The following is a 13,013-nucleotide window of genomic DNA, read 5'->3' as shown; positions in this document are numbered from 1 at the left end:
TGATAGTATATTAGCAAATAAAAACTGGAGTTCGAGGGAATTTATGGTGGTATGTTTTTGGTTAAATAATGTTCAATTAAGTTAGTAAATTTGTATGTTTGTATTTTCTGGGGAGATGAGGATTCGGGTATTTTATGATTGACATTTCGTCGAAGAATCATTAGATTTATGTTAACCGTCGACACCTAAATTAAAATAGATGATACGAAATGTTCATTGTTAGAACAATGATGATAATAAGAATATCATCATCGTCATCATCATCATCATCATCATCGTCGTCGTCGTCATCATCATCATCATCATCATTTAACGTCCATATTCCATGCTCTCATGGAGTGGACGGTTCAACGAAATCCAACTAGTCTGAGGGCTGTGTTGTTCTCAAATGCCTGCTTTGGAATGGTTTTTACGACTGGACATCTTTCCTAATGCCAACCCATATTTACAGAGTGTACTGTAAATAAGGTGGTGATATGGCAGAAACGTTAGCACGCCGGGCGAAATGCGTAGCTGTATTTCGTCTGCCGTTACATTCTGGGTTCAAATTCCGCCGAGGTCGACTTTGCCTTTCATCCTTTCGGGGTCGATAAATTAAGCACCAGTTACGCACTGGGGTCGATGTAATCGACTTAATCCGTTTGTCTGTCCTTGTTTGTCCCCTCTGTGTTTAGCCCCTTGTGGGTAATAAAGAACCACATATTTACAGAGTATACTGTGCGATTTTTTTCTTGTGACTGACCACAAGTGAGGTCACCAAATAATTTGTAAGACAGAGGAAAGAATCTCGACTGCGTGGAGTAGTAGTAGAGAGGGCGGTGGCTTTATGATGGGTACTGAGAGGCTAAAGTATGATGCACCCGTGCGCTCGGACACACACACACACACACACACAAACACACACGGAGAGAAAGTTGGATGAAGATCGGAAAGTGAAATATTGAATGGTGACTCGCAAAGACAACCTTCAAAAAAAAATCTATTCCACTCCACTAAAAAAGTATCGGGTTGTCTTTCGTGTAATAATTGCATTGATACAAAGTGATAACACACACACACACACAACACACACACACACACACACACACACACACACAAACTCGCACTCGCGCCCCCACCACCACCTATTTGTCATTATCATCAAGTGGGTTTTGAGCAGCTGTTACTTAAAGAAACTCGAAGTTTGAAGGACAGGCTTAGGTGAAATTAAAATGAAAGCGCAAATTTAGTGCAAAGAAGCTCTGAGGTCAAAAAGATTAATAATAATAATAATATTAATAAAACTCATTACAGAATCGCAGTGCATTATGGTTAGGCAATATAATTGGCTTGCTTTTATATTTGTTTAGTATATAGTCATTATATTCAGAATGTTTGTTAAATGTAGCCATTATGAGACATTTACAATTGAAATTATTGACTTTATAAAGGTAATATCATTTTATCTTTATAATGTCTTCCGTGCTTAATTATGCAGTAATTGGTAGTTTGTTATTTGTTGTTTTTTGTGTGTTGCTCTTAAGATTTTTTTTATTTATGTGTGTGTTTGTGTCTTTTTTTTTGTTTTTTGTTTTTAAATAAAATCAATTCGATATTTAGTTTTACTTGATGCGACCACAATTCGTTTTGTCTTCTGTGAATGTGTCAAACAGCTTCTCAATGCTTCTTTGCCCTTGATTACTTTGTTGTCAAGAAAATTTATTTAGAATTTTTTTTTTTTTTTTTGGAGAATCACTCGGAGAACGCACGAGTAGTATAAACTCACCATCTGAAAAGATAACCACAACAACAATTTTTTTGTTTTTCTTTTTTTGCAGGTAAACAGCATGAACAACAACAACAACAACAACAACAGCAACAATGATAGGCATCAACATCAATAGCGTCATTTTACTCCTCCTCCTCCTCCTCCTCATCATCATCATCATCGTTAACAACAACAGCAACAACAACAACAACAGCAACAGCAGCAACGACAACAACGACAAAAGCGACAGACAACAATAGCAACAGCATCAATAACATCATCACCATCGTCGTCATCATCATCATCATCATCAGTATCATCAACAACAATAATAACCATAAACAGTAATGACATCCGTATTATTGTGACAAAAACGACAGGCGAGGGGAAACTTAGAGAGGGATAATTTACAAAAAAGGTGCATGGAAAAAGGATTGCAATAACATCAAAGAACATTAATAAGAAAAAGATCATCATCGTCGTCGTCGTCATCGTCATCATATATATATATATATATATATATATATTATATATATATATATATATATAATATTAATTAAGGGTAGAAATTGATATTTATCAATTAAGACCAGTGGTCTAGCATATTAAAAAAGAATCCGAAGATTAAAATATTTATATATACCAATTAAGGACTGAACACGAAAAGTGGACAGTCAACATGCTAGATATAGACGTCAAATCGCCATTCACCACAAAAGATTATGTTCTCAGATCAAACTCAACACAAAACCATAGCAATAAACAAGTGAAAAATATACGAAATAAAATAATTACCCATGTACTAAATTAGTTTCAGCTGTTATTTTTCCGCAAGGAAAACTGCAGCCATCATCAGCATGGTCCGTTATAAATGTAATTTGCTGGACTAGATGCTAACACGATAATTCGGTATCGTGTTAGCATCTAGTCCAGCAAATTACATTTATAACGGACCATGCTGATGATGGCTGCAGTTTTCCTTGCGGAAAATAACAGCTGAAACTAATTTAGTACATGGGTAATTATTTTATTTCGTATATTTTTCACTTGTTTATTGCTATGGTTTTCTGTTGAGTTTGATCTGAGAACATAATCTTTTGTGGTGAATGGCGATTTGACGTCTATATCTAGCATGTTGACTGTCCACTTTTCGTGTTCAGTCCTTAATTGGTATATATATATATATATATATAAAACTGTAGTTGTGTGAGTGTCTGTCCCCTTCGATTTAGATTCCTAACTCCTCCCACATTTTGCGGTGCAGTTTAACCAATTCGGGTATCTTATAGTCGTGATTCATATCGAGCCCGTCTGAGTATTAGCGGCGTCTACGATGAGTCTACGATTTTAAAAATAATTTAACATCATTTTTTATTCCATTTTAATGCATAATTTTTCGTGTGTCGATGGCGCGGAGTTGGCGTCCATGGTCACACCTGCACCTGTTTGCTTCTCCCCCTTCTTCCCTCCCTCGTGAAGCTGTGGGGAAGGGAGTGTAAGGAAATCAACGTCGTAAAGCGTTTGACACTCTGCATGATGAAAAACAAAACTTATCTACGGGTGGGATGATCTCAGTCGAGTCAACGTCATCTAACAGCTGGGTGTGAGAGAGACCCCTCCTAGTCTTTGTTTAGACATCTCTTTAGGAGAAGTAATCTCAGGTGTAACACCTTCGACTTCGTTCGCATCCAGTGATGTAGACTGGTTCTTGATTTTTGGTCAAATGAATATGTTGTTCAGAGAGTGTGATTAGCCCAGTTCAAGACATTTCATCACTTTCAAAAGCTTCTAGTATACGTGTTTGATTTTTAACATTTCTAGCAACATCTCTAGCATGTATTGCTTAATATTGCTTGCTGTGTCGAGAAAGGCAAAACATCCAATGAAAAATTCCATGATGGAATGCCGGTATGCGCCATAGAGGGTGCTAACTCTTTGAACGCGTATTGCAAGAGGTCCTCATTGTTGCCATATTTGTGCAACAGAGTGAAGGTCCCTAGCAGGACTGAAAATCCCTATCCGTACTGCTCATGTTTAAGACAAAAACAAACAATGTTATTGTTTGAAATCGAGTTGCAGCCATCATCTACCTGCCTGCCTGTCTGCCTTCCAGCCTGTTAGTCTGTTTGTTGGTTTGTCTGTCTGTATGTCTGTGCAACCATTAATCCGGGCACGTTTTCTCCCCGTTTTTCCCCCTCTCTTTATCTGTTTTCTCTCCTCATTCCTTTCCGTAGAAGAGCGTAGTCTCAAAACGTCAAAGACTTCTTCCATTTTTCCTTAATACAACGCCTTGTTTGTTGATCCGTCACCTGTCTCTGTCTTTTGCTTTTTGTGTTGTGTATAGTTTTAAATTATCTCTCTCTCTCTCTCTCTATCTATCTATCTATCTGCCAGCCTGTCTGTCTGTCTGTCTGTCTGTCTGTCTGTCTGTCTGTCTGTCTGTCTGTCTATCTATCTATCTATCTATCATTTTCTCCTCTCTTAAATACATATATGTATGTGTGTGCGTACGTGCGTGTGTGTGTGTGTGTGTGTGTGTGTGTGTGTGTATACACACCATACATTCGTATAAAGCAACTGTGGCGTTTAGTAACAGAATTTCGTAAGCACCACCCCGGCCATTTTCGAGGTTAGTGAATCATTTTCTTTGTCTCGACGTCTAGAATCCGAAAACGTTGGGAGGAAGAACCGGCGAGGCTTGCAATAAGGTCAAAAATCCGGCTGAAAAAAATTGTACCATGACGCTGTTGACACGACGCTCGCTGACCCACACTCGGACCAGAGAGTTTAGTAACACACCATCGTAAGCACACACGCTCAGTCAATAACTTTGGTGTGGTCCTTATATCGTTTTTTTAGTGTTATGGCTCATTTTCTAATATTCTCGTTACCATCGAAACGATAATGGACTATTATCTTACTATCTTGTCTTACTTTCCACTTAAATATACTTACCTTGGTATATTAAAACACAAACAATACCTTGGGTGAGGGTCTCTGTATGTTTTTTTTTCTTCTAGGTATTATAACTAAAATATGCAATGCGATACATCGTTTCATAATACCTATTTATTCTACAAAATGAAAAAGACGCAGTCATTGTTTAATCTTTCAGATGCAAACGTAAATATATAATTTTACATAGGTGGAATGGTTAGAGGAAGTCTTCGCAGTCATTTTAAGACCAAAACCAGCTTCCTAACGTCATTCCTTGTCGAGATATCGCATTCTGAAAGTCGCGAAACTTTGTGTTTTTCTCGGTTTTTAAGTTGTGGCACTTACGACGGTCTGTTACTAAATGCTTCAATTGAAAGAAAAGAAATGACAAGGATAGAACAATAAAGACAACACCACCACCACCACCACCACCAACAACAACAACATCAACAACACCGACTAGATCATATTTACATGTTAGAAGTCCACAGTCATGTCCAGTATAATTGTTGGAACATTCGCAGTAATTTGAAGTTGTTAAACACCTTCCATTCTTGGCGCACGATACTCCCCAACGTCTACAATCAAAGTCGACTTTCTGAGCTGCAAAAGAAGAAAGACGAGAGAATGAGGATTACAACAAATGTTATTTATTTAATATGTAAAAATAATTATTGTAAGACAAACAAATAGATAAATAAACACAAGACACGCATAAAGAAATAATAACGAATGCGTAACTCTAGATCTACATTTGTGCGTCTGTGTTTGTCCCCCTAGCATTGCTTGACAACCGATGCTGGTGTGTTTACGTCCCCGTCACTTAGCGGTTCGGCAAAAGAGATCGATAGAATAAGTACTGGGCTTACAAAGAATAAGTCCCGAGGTCGATTTGCTCGACTAAAGGCGGTGCTCCAGCATGGCCGCAGTCAAATGACTGAAACAAGTAAAAGAGTAAAGAGAGTAAAAGAGTATATATATATATATACATATATATATATATATATACATATATATATATATATATATATATATATATATATCTATATATATATATATATATATATATATATCAGGGACGTGCCGCCTGGGTAGGCAAGGTACGCAGTGCTTACCTTGAATAAAATAGATCGATAGTAACATTTTCCTTTTATGGCAAAATATGTACCTAATTCAATAAAAAACTGGAAGGAGAGTTGCTAGACACAGTGGTGGTTAGCGGGACTAATCACAATAGTAGTGGCAGGGTGGGGCTGCTAATTACAATGGCAAGGAGGGAGATGCTAGTTTTAAAGGTAACAGCAGGAATGCTAGTCACAATGGTGGTAGCAGAAAGAGATGCTAGTTACTATGGTGGTAGCAGTGAATACGTCTCCCAAATTTTAAAACGATTTAAGACCCTTTAAAAAAATGGTAAACAGAAAAATGATAAACAAATAGGACAGCAAACAATTACAATTTAACATGTAGAAAGGTAAAAATAAGTGTAAAAATGAAAATTTAAATGGCAATAAAAAAGTACCAACAACAACATCAGCTAATTCTTTGCTAATGCTGGTAGTCATAAAGAAACACTAGACACAGGCCAAAACCAGGCAAAGGTTAAAAGCAACTCTTTACTGGAGAAATTGATACAAGAAAAATAGTGGAGGAAAACGATGTATTTCTCGAAAAAAAAAAACCCAACGGAGAAGCTGGAGGAAGCTTTGGCCGATGCGAAGTACAATGAATATTCCATCTAACTGGATAGGCCATGTGGAAGAATATGTTTATCCTTTCGGACCGAAAGTGAGGCAAGAAGATAGACAGAGCCGGGGTGTCAATACATCAGCCCTCAGGGTTGTGCCGCGGTAGATGGGAAGAGAAGGCGAGGAGAGAAGCAAAGCTAGGGTATCTCACACACCAGCCCACAGACTTGTGCTGTAACAGATCGAAAGATAAGGTGAAGAGACAGGCAGAGCGAGTCGCCTCACAGTAGATGGGAAGAAATCGCGAGGAGATACGGACGTTGACTGTTGGTTGTTATCTCTACGACAGTATGGGTAAGTGGTGAGAACAGAGATGATTGGCGATAATATATAAGGTAGGGGGTCTGCATGAACATTTGTATCCTAGTGAGGTTCAAAGAACACCAGGCTATTTCGAAATTGTATTGCAGGATCAGAGACGAAGTCAATTTGACTGGTGGTATAGGACAGAAGGCGTGGTTGCTACACATGCAGAAGTAAAAGCCACATGAGGGTTTTCTGCTTAGAAGTGGAATAACGATACAAAGAGGGAACAGTCCATAAGTAAAGGCAGCACAACAACAAACTCCAGAAGGAAGACCAAGGCTGCTGTTTCCACAATATCGTTGGTCGTACCTTTGGGGATAGCTAGAAAGGAAACAAAGAAAAGTAGAACGGCATCGTTTTTAGTGCTACCAGCGTCAGGTGCCGAGAAGTAGGGGGCCAGGAAAGGTGTAAAGGTGAAAATGGGAGAAAATCGTGGGGTGATATAGAAAGAATGGTCCTAATCTAAAACATATCGTTTACTGATAATCTCCACAGAAGGGCAAGAGTACGCCTACATGATTGTGTGGGTCAGTAGTGGAATTCATGGTTGTGAGGGTGAGTAGCGAGAAATTTGTGCAGATACTGAATGAATTGAAAAAGTGTTACAGAAATGTTGTATTCATAAAAGTCGAGATCGGAATGGATTAAACCCAGCATAAAAAATCATAGACGTTTGTTGAAAACCACACCAGAAATCAATCAACAGCTCAAGAAAGTTACTCAGATGTAGGAGATTTCAAAGTAAGGCTCAAACTGAACATAGCTAGGTTCAGAGAAGTCTATTTGCAAAAGGGAGACCAAAGCGGAAAACGGTCGGGTGCCATACGGTATCATGATTCAACCGTATTAGCAGGTTTGGCACCTGTGTATGTGGGGGTGGGATGAGTTGCCCATATTTGTTTTGTATACGAAATTTTTAACCAGTCTTGATATATTGTATGACAGTTCCCCTACACCACTTGATATCTATCTATCTATCTATCTATCTATCTATCTATCTATCTATCTATCTATCTATCTATCTATCTATCTATCTATCTATCTATCTATCTATCTGTCTGTCTGTCTGTCTGTCTGTCTATCTATCTATCTATCTATCTATCTATCTATCTATCTATCTGTCTGTCTATCTGTCTATCTGCCTGTCTGTCTGTCTGTCTGTCTGTCTGTCTGTCTGTCTGTCTGTCTGTCTATCTATCTCTTGTGTGTGTGTGTTTGTGGGCGCGTGTGCGTGATGTAACTGGAAATACTCTCTATGGAACAAGCCAGTTGTAGTTCAGAATTCCGCCGCTAGAAGCCACTTGATACAATCCTCAGGCATCAGTCTGCCGACCGACATATGCTAGTGAGGTCGTACTACCACGTGGTGCGTCACTGTTTTGCAGTGCTTCTTCTCTGTTCGTCAATTTTTGCGATGGCTGAAACGAAGGAACAACGTTCTTCCGTGAAATTTTGTTTTCTGCTGGGGAAAATGGTAGCCGAAACAGTTTTCATGCTTCAAACAGCTTAGAAGGACGCTGACATGAGCAAAACACAAGTTTACGGGTGGTTTTCACGATTTAGGAATGGTCATTTTTCGTTTGAAGACCAACCTTGTTCAGGGTGACTGTTGACTTCCAAAACAAATGAAAACATCAGGAAAATTCATGAACTAATCTTGGAGGTCCATCGTCGAACAATTGACTGGTGTGTCCTGGAGCTCCTCCCAACGAATTTTGAGCGAGGAATTGTGACTGAAAAGAGTTGCAGAAAAATGTGTGCCTTGCTTCCCCACGGAAGATCAAAAGCAGTCACGACTGAATGCGTGTCGTGAACTGAAAGAACAGTTGGAAGTTGATCCGGACCTTTTTTTCGAAGGTCGTCACCGGTGATGAAAGCTGGTGCTACGACCCGGAAACAAAGCAGCAATCAAGTCAATGGAAGCATTCAATGACATCACGCCTTCAAAAAGCGCGTCAAGTGAAGCCCAACGTCAAGACGATGCAGATTTGTTTCATCGAAGCGAAAGGAATTGTCCACACAGAATTTGTTCCTCCTGGCCAGACATTTTACTTGGAAGTTCTGAAGCGTTTGCGAGACGCAGTGAGACGAAAACGTTCCGACCTGTGGCAAAGTGGAGAGTGGTGGTTTCATCATGACAATGCACCTGCGCACACCGCCTTGAGTGTGAGACAGTTTTTGACCAAAAAGGGCATGACCCCCACTTACTCACCCTTTCTATTCACCCGATATTGCTCCCTGCGACTTTTTTTTTGTTCCCTGAATGAAAAAAAAAGTCCTTAAAGGAAAACGTTTTGCAGATGTGAAAGAAGCGAAGAACAAAAACAAAAAGAAAAAAAAAGGGGGTGGAGGCATTGAAAGGCATCACTTCGCAAAAGTCCCAAGACTATTTCAAACAGTGCAAAACGCGTCTGGACCAATGCATTACTTCAAATGGAGAATGCTTTAAAGGCGATAAAAGTGTAAACGTGTAAAAGTGAGTGAGTAAAATGATATTGCAAAATTTTTGGGCACCACCTCGTGTATATATTTGTGTGTGTGTGTGTGTGTGTGTGTGATTGAATACACACGCGCGTGCAATGCACACATTCGCGCATGTGCACGTACACACATATATTCCATATATCCAATGTTATGTGATTTTTTTTACTTATATTACACGTAATTTATGCATGTCTGTGGCCAAGAAAGAAAGGTTATTATTATTACTGAGAGAGTGATCAACACACTCCATGAAAGTGACTCGCAGGTACAAATACAAACCCCAATATACCCATCATGACTGCCCGGCCGATAAGGGTACACTAGGAACATGCATCACAACCATGTGTGCGACATGGTAATCTCATATCAAGATAAACAGCACATAATCTTGCAAGTGTGGCTCAGAATTATTTTCGGATCGAATAGCCTATCCTAGGTCCCTGAATAAAGGTTGTTTAAGGATGTTGAACGAAACACCCATGTTTTCAGAGGTAAATTATTCAAACCCCAAAGAATCCCTCTCAACACATGGCTATGATGCTCTCCCAATACTTCTGCTCGTGATCAGAGATGCACTTATTGTCAGCCACAAAGGGACATGTTCAATTGGTTAAGGTCAAGCAACCGGCAAGCAAATCTGTGGTATTGAGCAGAATATTTGCTGTAGCCCAAGACAAAACTTGTACATATTATCACTTCCAATCAGTTAAGATCTGAAGTCATGAGAACCACTGCAGCGTACTTCACGACGGCGACGATGATGATGACGATGATCATCATCATTATCATCTCTGGATGTTACCGAGACAAAGTTTTGCAGAGAAGTTTTCCGTCTCGTGTGCAGATTATCTTCGCGAATAGACGAAAGGTATGTTTTTGGAGTAGCTATCCTTTTAGTTTTTTGGTGGTGACACTTCTTAAAATTTCTTTTCAATATCAGTTTGCGAAAGTGCTGACGGAGGAAGTGTAGACAATGACGGTGGTAGCCTTATAATCCTAGAGGAGGTAGCATATACACCACTTCTAACAAATATTCAAGTTGTTGAAGAGAAAGAGAAAGAGAGAGGGAAAGATAGAGAGATAGAGAGAAAGAGAGAATATTCTAGGCTCTGTCGAGAGGCTTCATCATTGACGGTGTTGACAATACTGTGGACTTGGATCGCATCATTAAAAGAAGGACGAAAACAAAGATGATAACAGTGATGTGTGTCGTAAGGGAACAGATCTTGTAACCAGACAGAAAGCTGAACATGTCGGATAGGGCTACGGTTATGAAACTATAAGTCGATGGAAGAGGAGGAGACAAAAAAGGCAGCCAGTAGTCTTACGATAATCGCCGATCGAGGCTTGTTGCCCGGAGGTAGAGAACGAAGAAACACGATTTACGACCAAAGGGACATGCAACAAGACCCGTCATGTGTGTATGAACCTTGATGAATTCTTGGAGGGAGTGAAAGCGCTCAATAAACTGTATCTATCCAAGTCCTGGCTTTGTTTAGGGCGGTGAGTTGACAGAATCGTTAGCACGTCGGGCAAAACGCTCGGCGGCATTTACGGCTTTGCGTTTTGAGTTCAAATTCCGACGAGTCGATAAAATGTGTACCAGTTGGTCACTTATCCAGTCCCTGAAATTGCTGGCCTTGTACCAAAAGTTGAAACCAATATATAAAATTTGTACATCACTACAAAGTCCATACACATATACATATATATATATATACATACATACATATATACATTTATACATACAAACATACATACATATGCATACACACATATAAATATCTATATATATTGCAATTCTCGAGGAAAAAAAATTAAATAAAAAAAAATTAAATTAAAAGTAAACAAGAGCACTCAGAGAGCGCAAACCTCCGCCAAGGCAACTCCATCGCACTCTCAATGATCATCCAGAGATGATTTTTAAAATAAGGATATCTGAAATAAACTCGACTTCTCTCGCAAACGACAATACTGAAAATGAACCCGACCGCTCACAAAAATTAATTTTAAAAATAGGAAAAATAATCCAGAATCTTTGTCCAGCACCGGATCGATCCCGAAATCTAATCAGTTCGTGCCAGTCACAAGGCCAAACATCCCTGAAAGTTTCGTCCGAATCCATCCAGCGGTTCTCGAGATACATTTCGTCAACGAACAAACACGACTGAAAACAATACCTCCACCTTCGCTGAGGCGGAGGTAACAAGAGCACTCAGAGAGCGTAAACCTCCGCCAACGCAACGCCAACGGCCTCTCAACGATTAACCAAAGATGATTTTTTAAAAATGAGAATATCTGAGATAAAATCCTTCAATGAATATCACGAGACCTTTTGGTTTTCTCTTCTCTTAAATTCCGGTCTTCCTTTAGTAATCCTGTTGTTTTAGATCGATGTATAGAATTATGTAAGTATACTGTAAAGTGTTAAAATGTATGTATAATATCCTGATATAATAATGAGCGTTGTCTTTTTGTATATCTGTGTGTGTGTGCGCGTATATATATATATATATATATATATATATATATGAAAAAACAAGTCAAAAATAGAAAATGCTAAAATAATTTTATAGTGAACATTTCAGTACCGGTTTCGGTCATTTTGAGACCTTTTCAACTGTAACGATTAAATAATTAAATTTAGAAAAATTAGAAGAAAAGTTTTTTTAAAAGAATATTTCTATAGTAGTGTTCAGATTTAAGTGGCATTCTGCCTTTCTCTGACTCCCTTGTTTGCATATATATGCTTTGCTTGGAATTTGTGATTATTTCATACAAAGCTGGTCGCCGTTCAATAAAATATTTTGCTATAAATTCCTATCTTTTGTTAGTAGTTTCAGTTACTGGAGTGTGGCATTGCTGGGGCACCGCTTTAAAGTGCTTAGAGGATGATATCAACCTCCAGTATTTGTTCCAGTTTAGTGCTTAAGTTAGACTGAGCTTTGAACACAGAAATTTATCCTGAAGTACTAGTGGAAATTCAAAAACGCAGTCACAGTGCAAAGATAGTTTAAGAGAGAGAGAGAGAGAGAGAGAGAGAGAGGAGAGAGAGAGAGAGAGAGAGAGAGAGAGAGAGAGCGAGTTTCAAACAGATTCATCTACACAGTTTATCATTACTAGAATTAGAGATAACTTTGAAGCAGATGGAACTGTTCAGGATGTCCACAAGAAATGCTCTTCAGACGTTGACGTGTCTCACAAAGCAAGAAAGGGCACGAGAAACATATTGCCGGAATTCAAGAAAGTCTGTGTGGCAAGCTAGTCGTAAAACAGAAATTTCACAATCAAGCGTCCATCGCTTTTCTGAAGCGCTGTCGTTGAAAAAGTTCCATTCTAAGAATAGTCTTTGCTTTCAATGAGGGTGATCCAGGACGAAGAGTGGAGTTTTTGGTTTAGTAAGATGTGTAGAAAACGCATATTTTCCAATAAAAATTATTTGGAGTGATGAGGTTGCACCTACTGGAAACCCGAGAACTCGCATATTAAGGAAGGACATCATGTTAATTAACCAGGAGTTACATACAGTATGGTGCCGTTTATCATCAAAAGGATTAATTGTACCATTCTTTTTGGATGGTATGGTGATTTGTCCCATTCATTTGAATCTTCTGCGACAGCCTGTCATGTCAAGCATTTAAGAGGACTGTAGATCTAGAGTTATATTTCCAACAAGATGGGTGCTCCTACACTACCACAATAAGATAGAGCCTGCATTGATGGATTGAACGAAGGGGTTTAGTAGAATACCTTCGGCTTTCACGGACTTCACGGACTTCACACGACTAGAT

At 39.0% G+C, this 13,013-nt stretch overlaps 1 protein-coding gene across 4 annotated transcripts in view; it reads right to left on the bottom strand.

Annotated features, from left to right (window-relative positions):
* Positions 1 to 13,013, bottom strand: part of LOC115221057 (EGF-like domain-containing protein 2) — a 54,347-nt gene that overhangs the window by 24,593 nt on the left and 16,741 nt on the right. For 2 of the 4 annotated variants that reach the window (XM_036510403.1, XM_036510405.1), the window contains exons 2-3: positions 5,159 to 5,287; positions 1,766 to 1,768 (exon numbers count right to left, since the gene is read on the bottom strand). In XM_036510403.1, coding sequence (XP_036366296.1) covers positions 1,766 to 1,768; positions 5,159 to 5,287 — 132 coding nt within the window. The remainder of the gene's footprint in view (positions 1 to 1,765; positions 1,769 to 5,158; positions 5,288 to 13,013) is intronic. The other 2 variants (XM_036510404.1, XM_029791272.2) reach the window with 1 other exon arrangement.

Source organism: Octopus sinensis, linkage group LG17, assembly GCF_006345805.1.
Source record: "Octopus sinensis linkage group LG17, ASM634580v1, whole genome shotgun sequence".
Classification (NCBI taxonomy): domain Eukaryota; kingdom Metazoa; phylum Mollusca; class Cephalopoda; order Octopoda; family Octopodidae; genus Octopus; species Octopus sinensis.
This window is presented reverse-complemented; position numbering and strand designations above follow the sequence as displayed.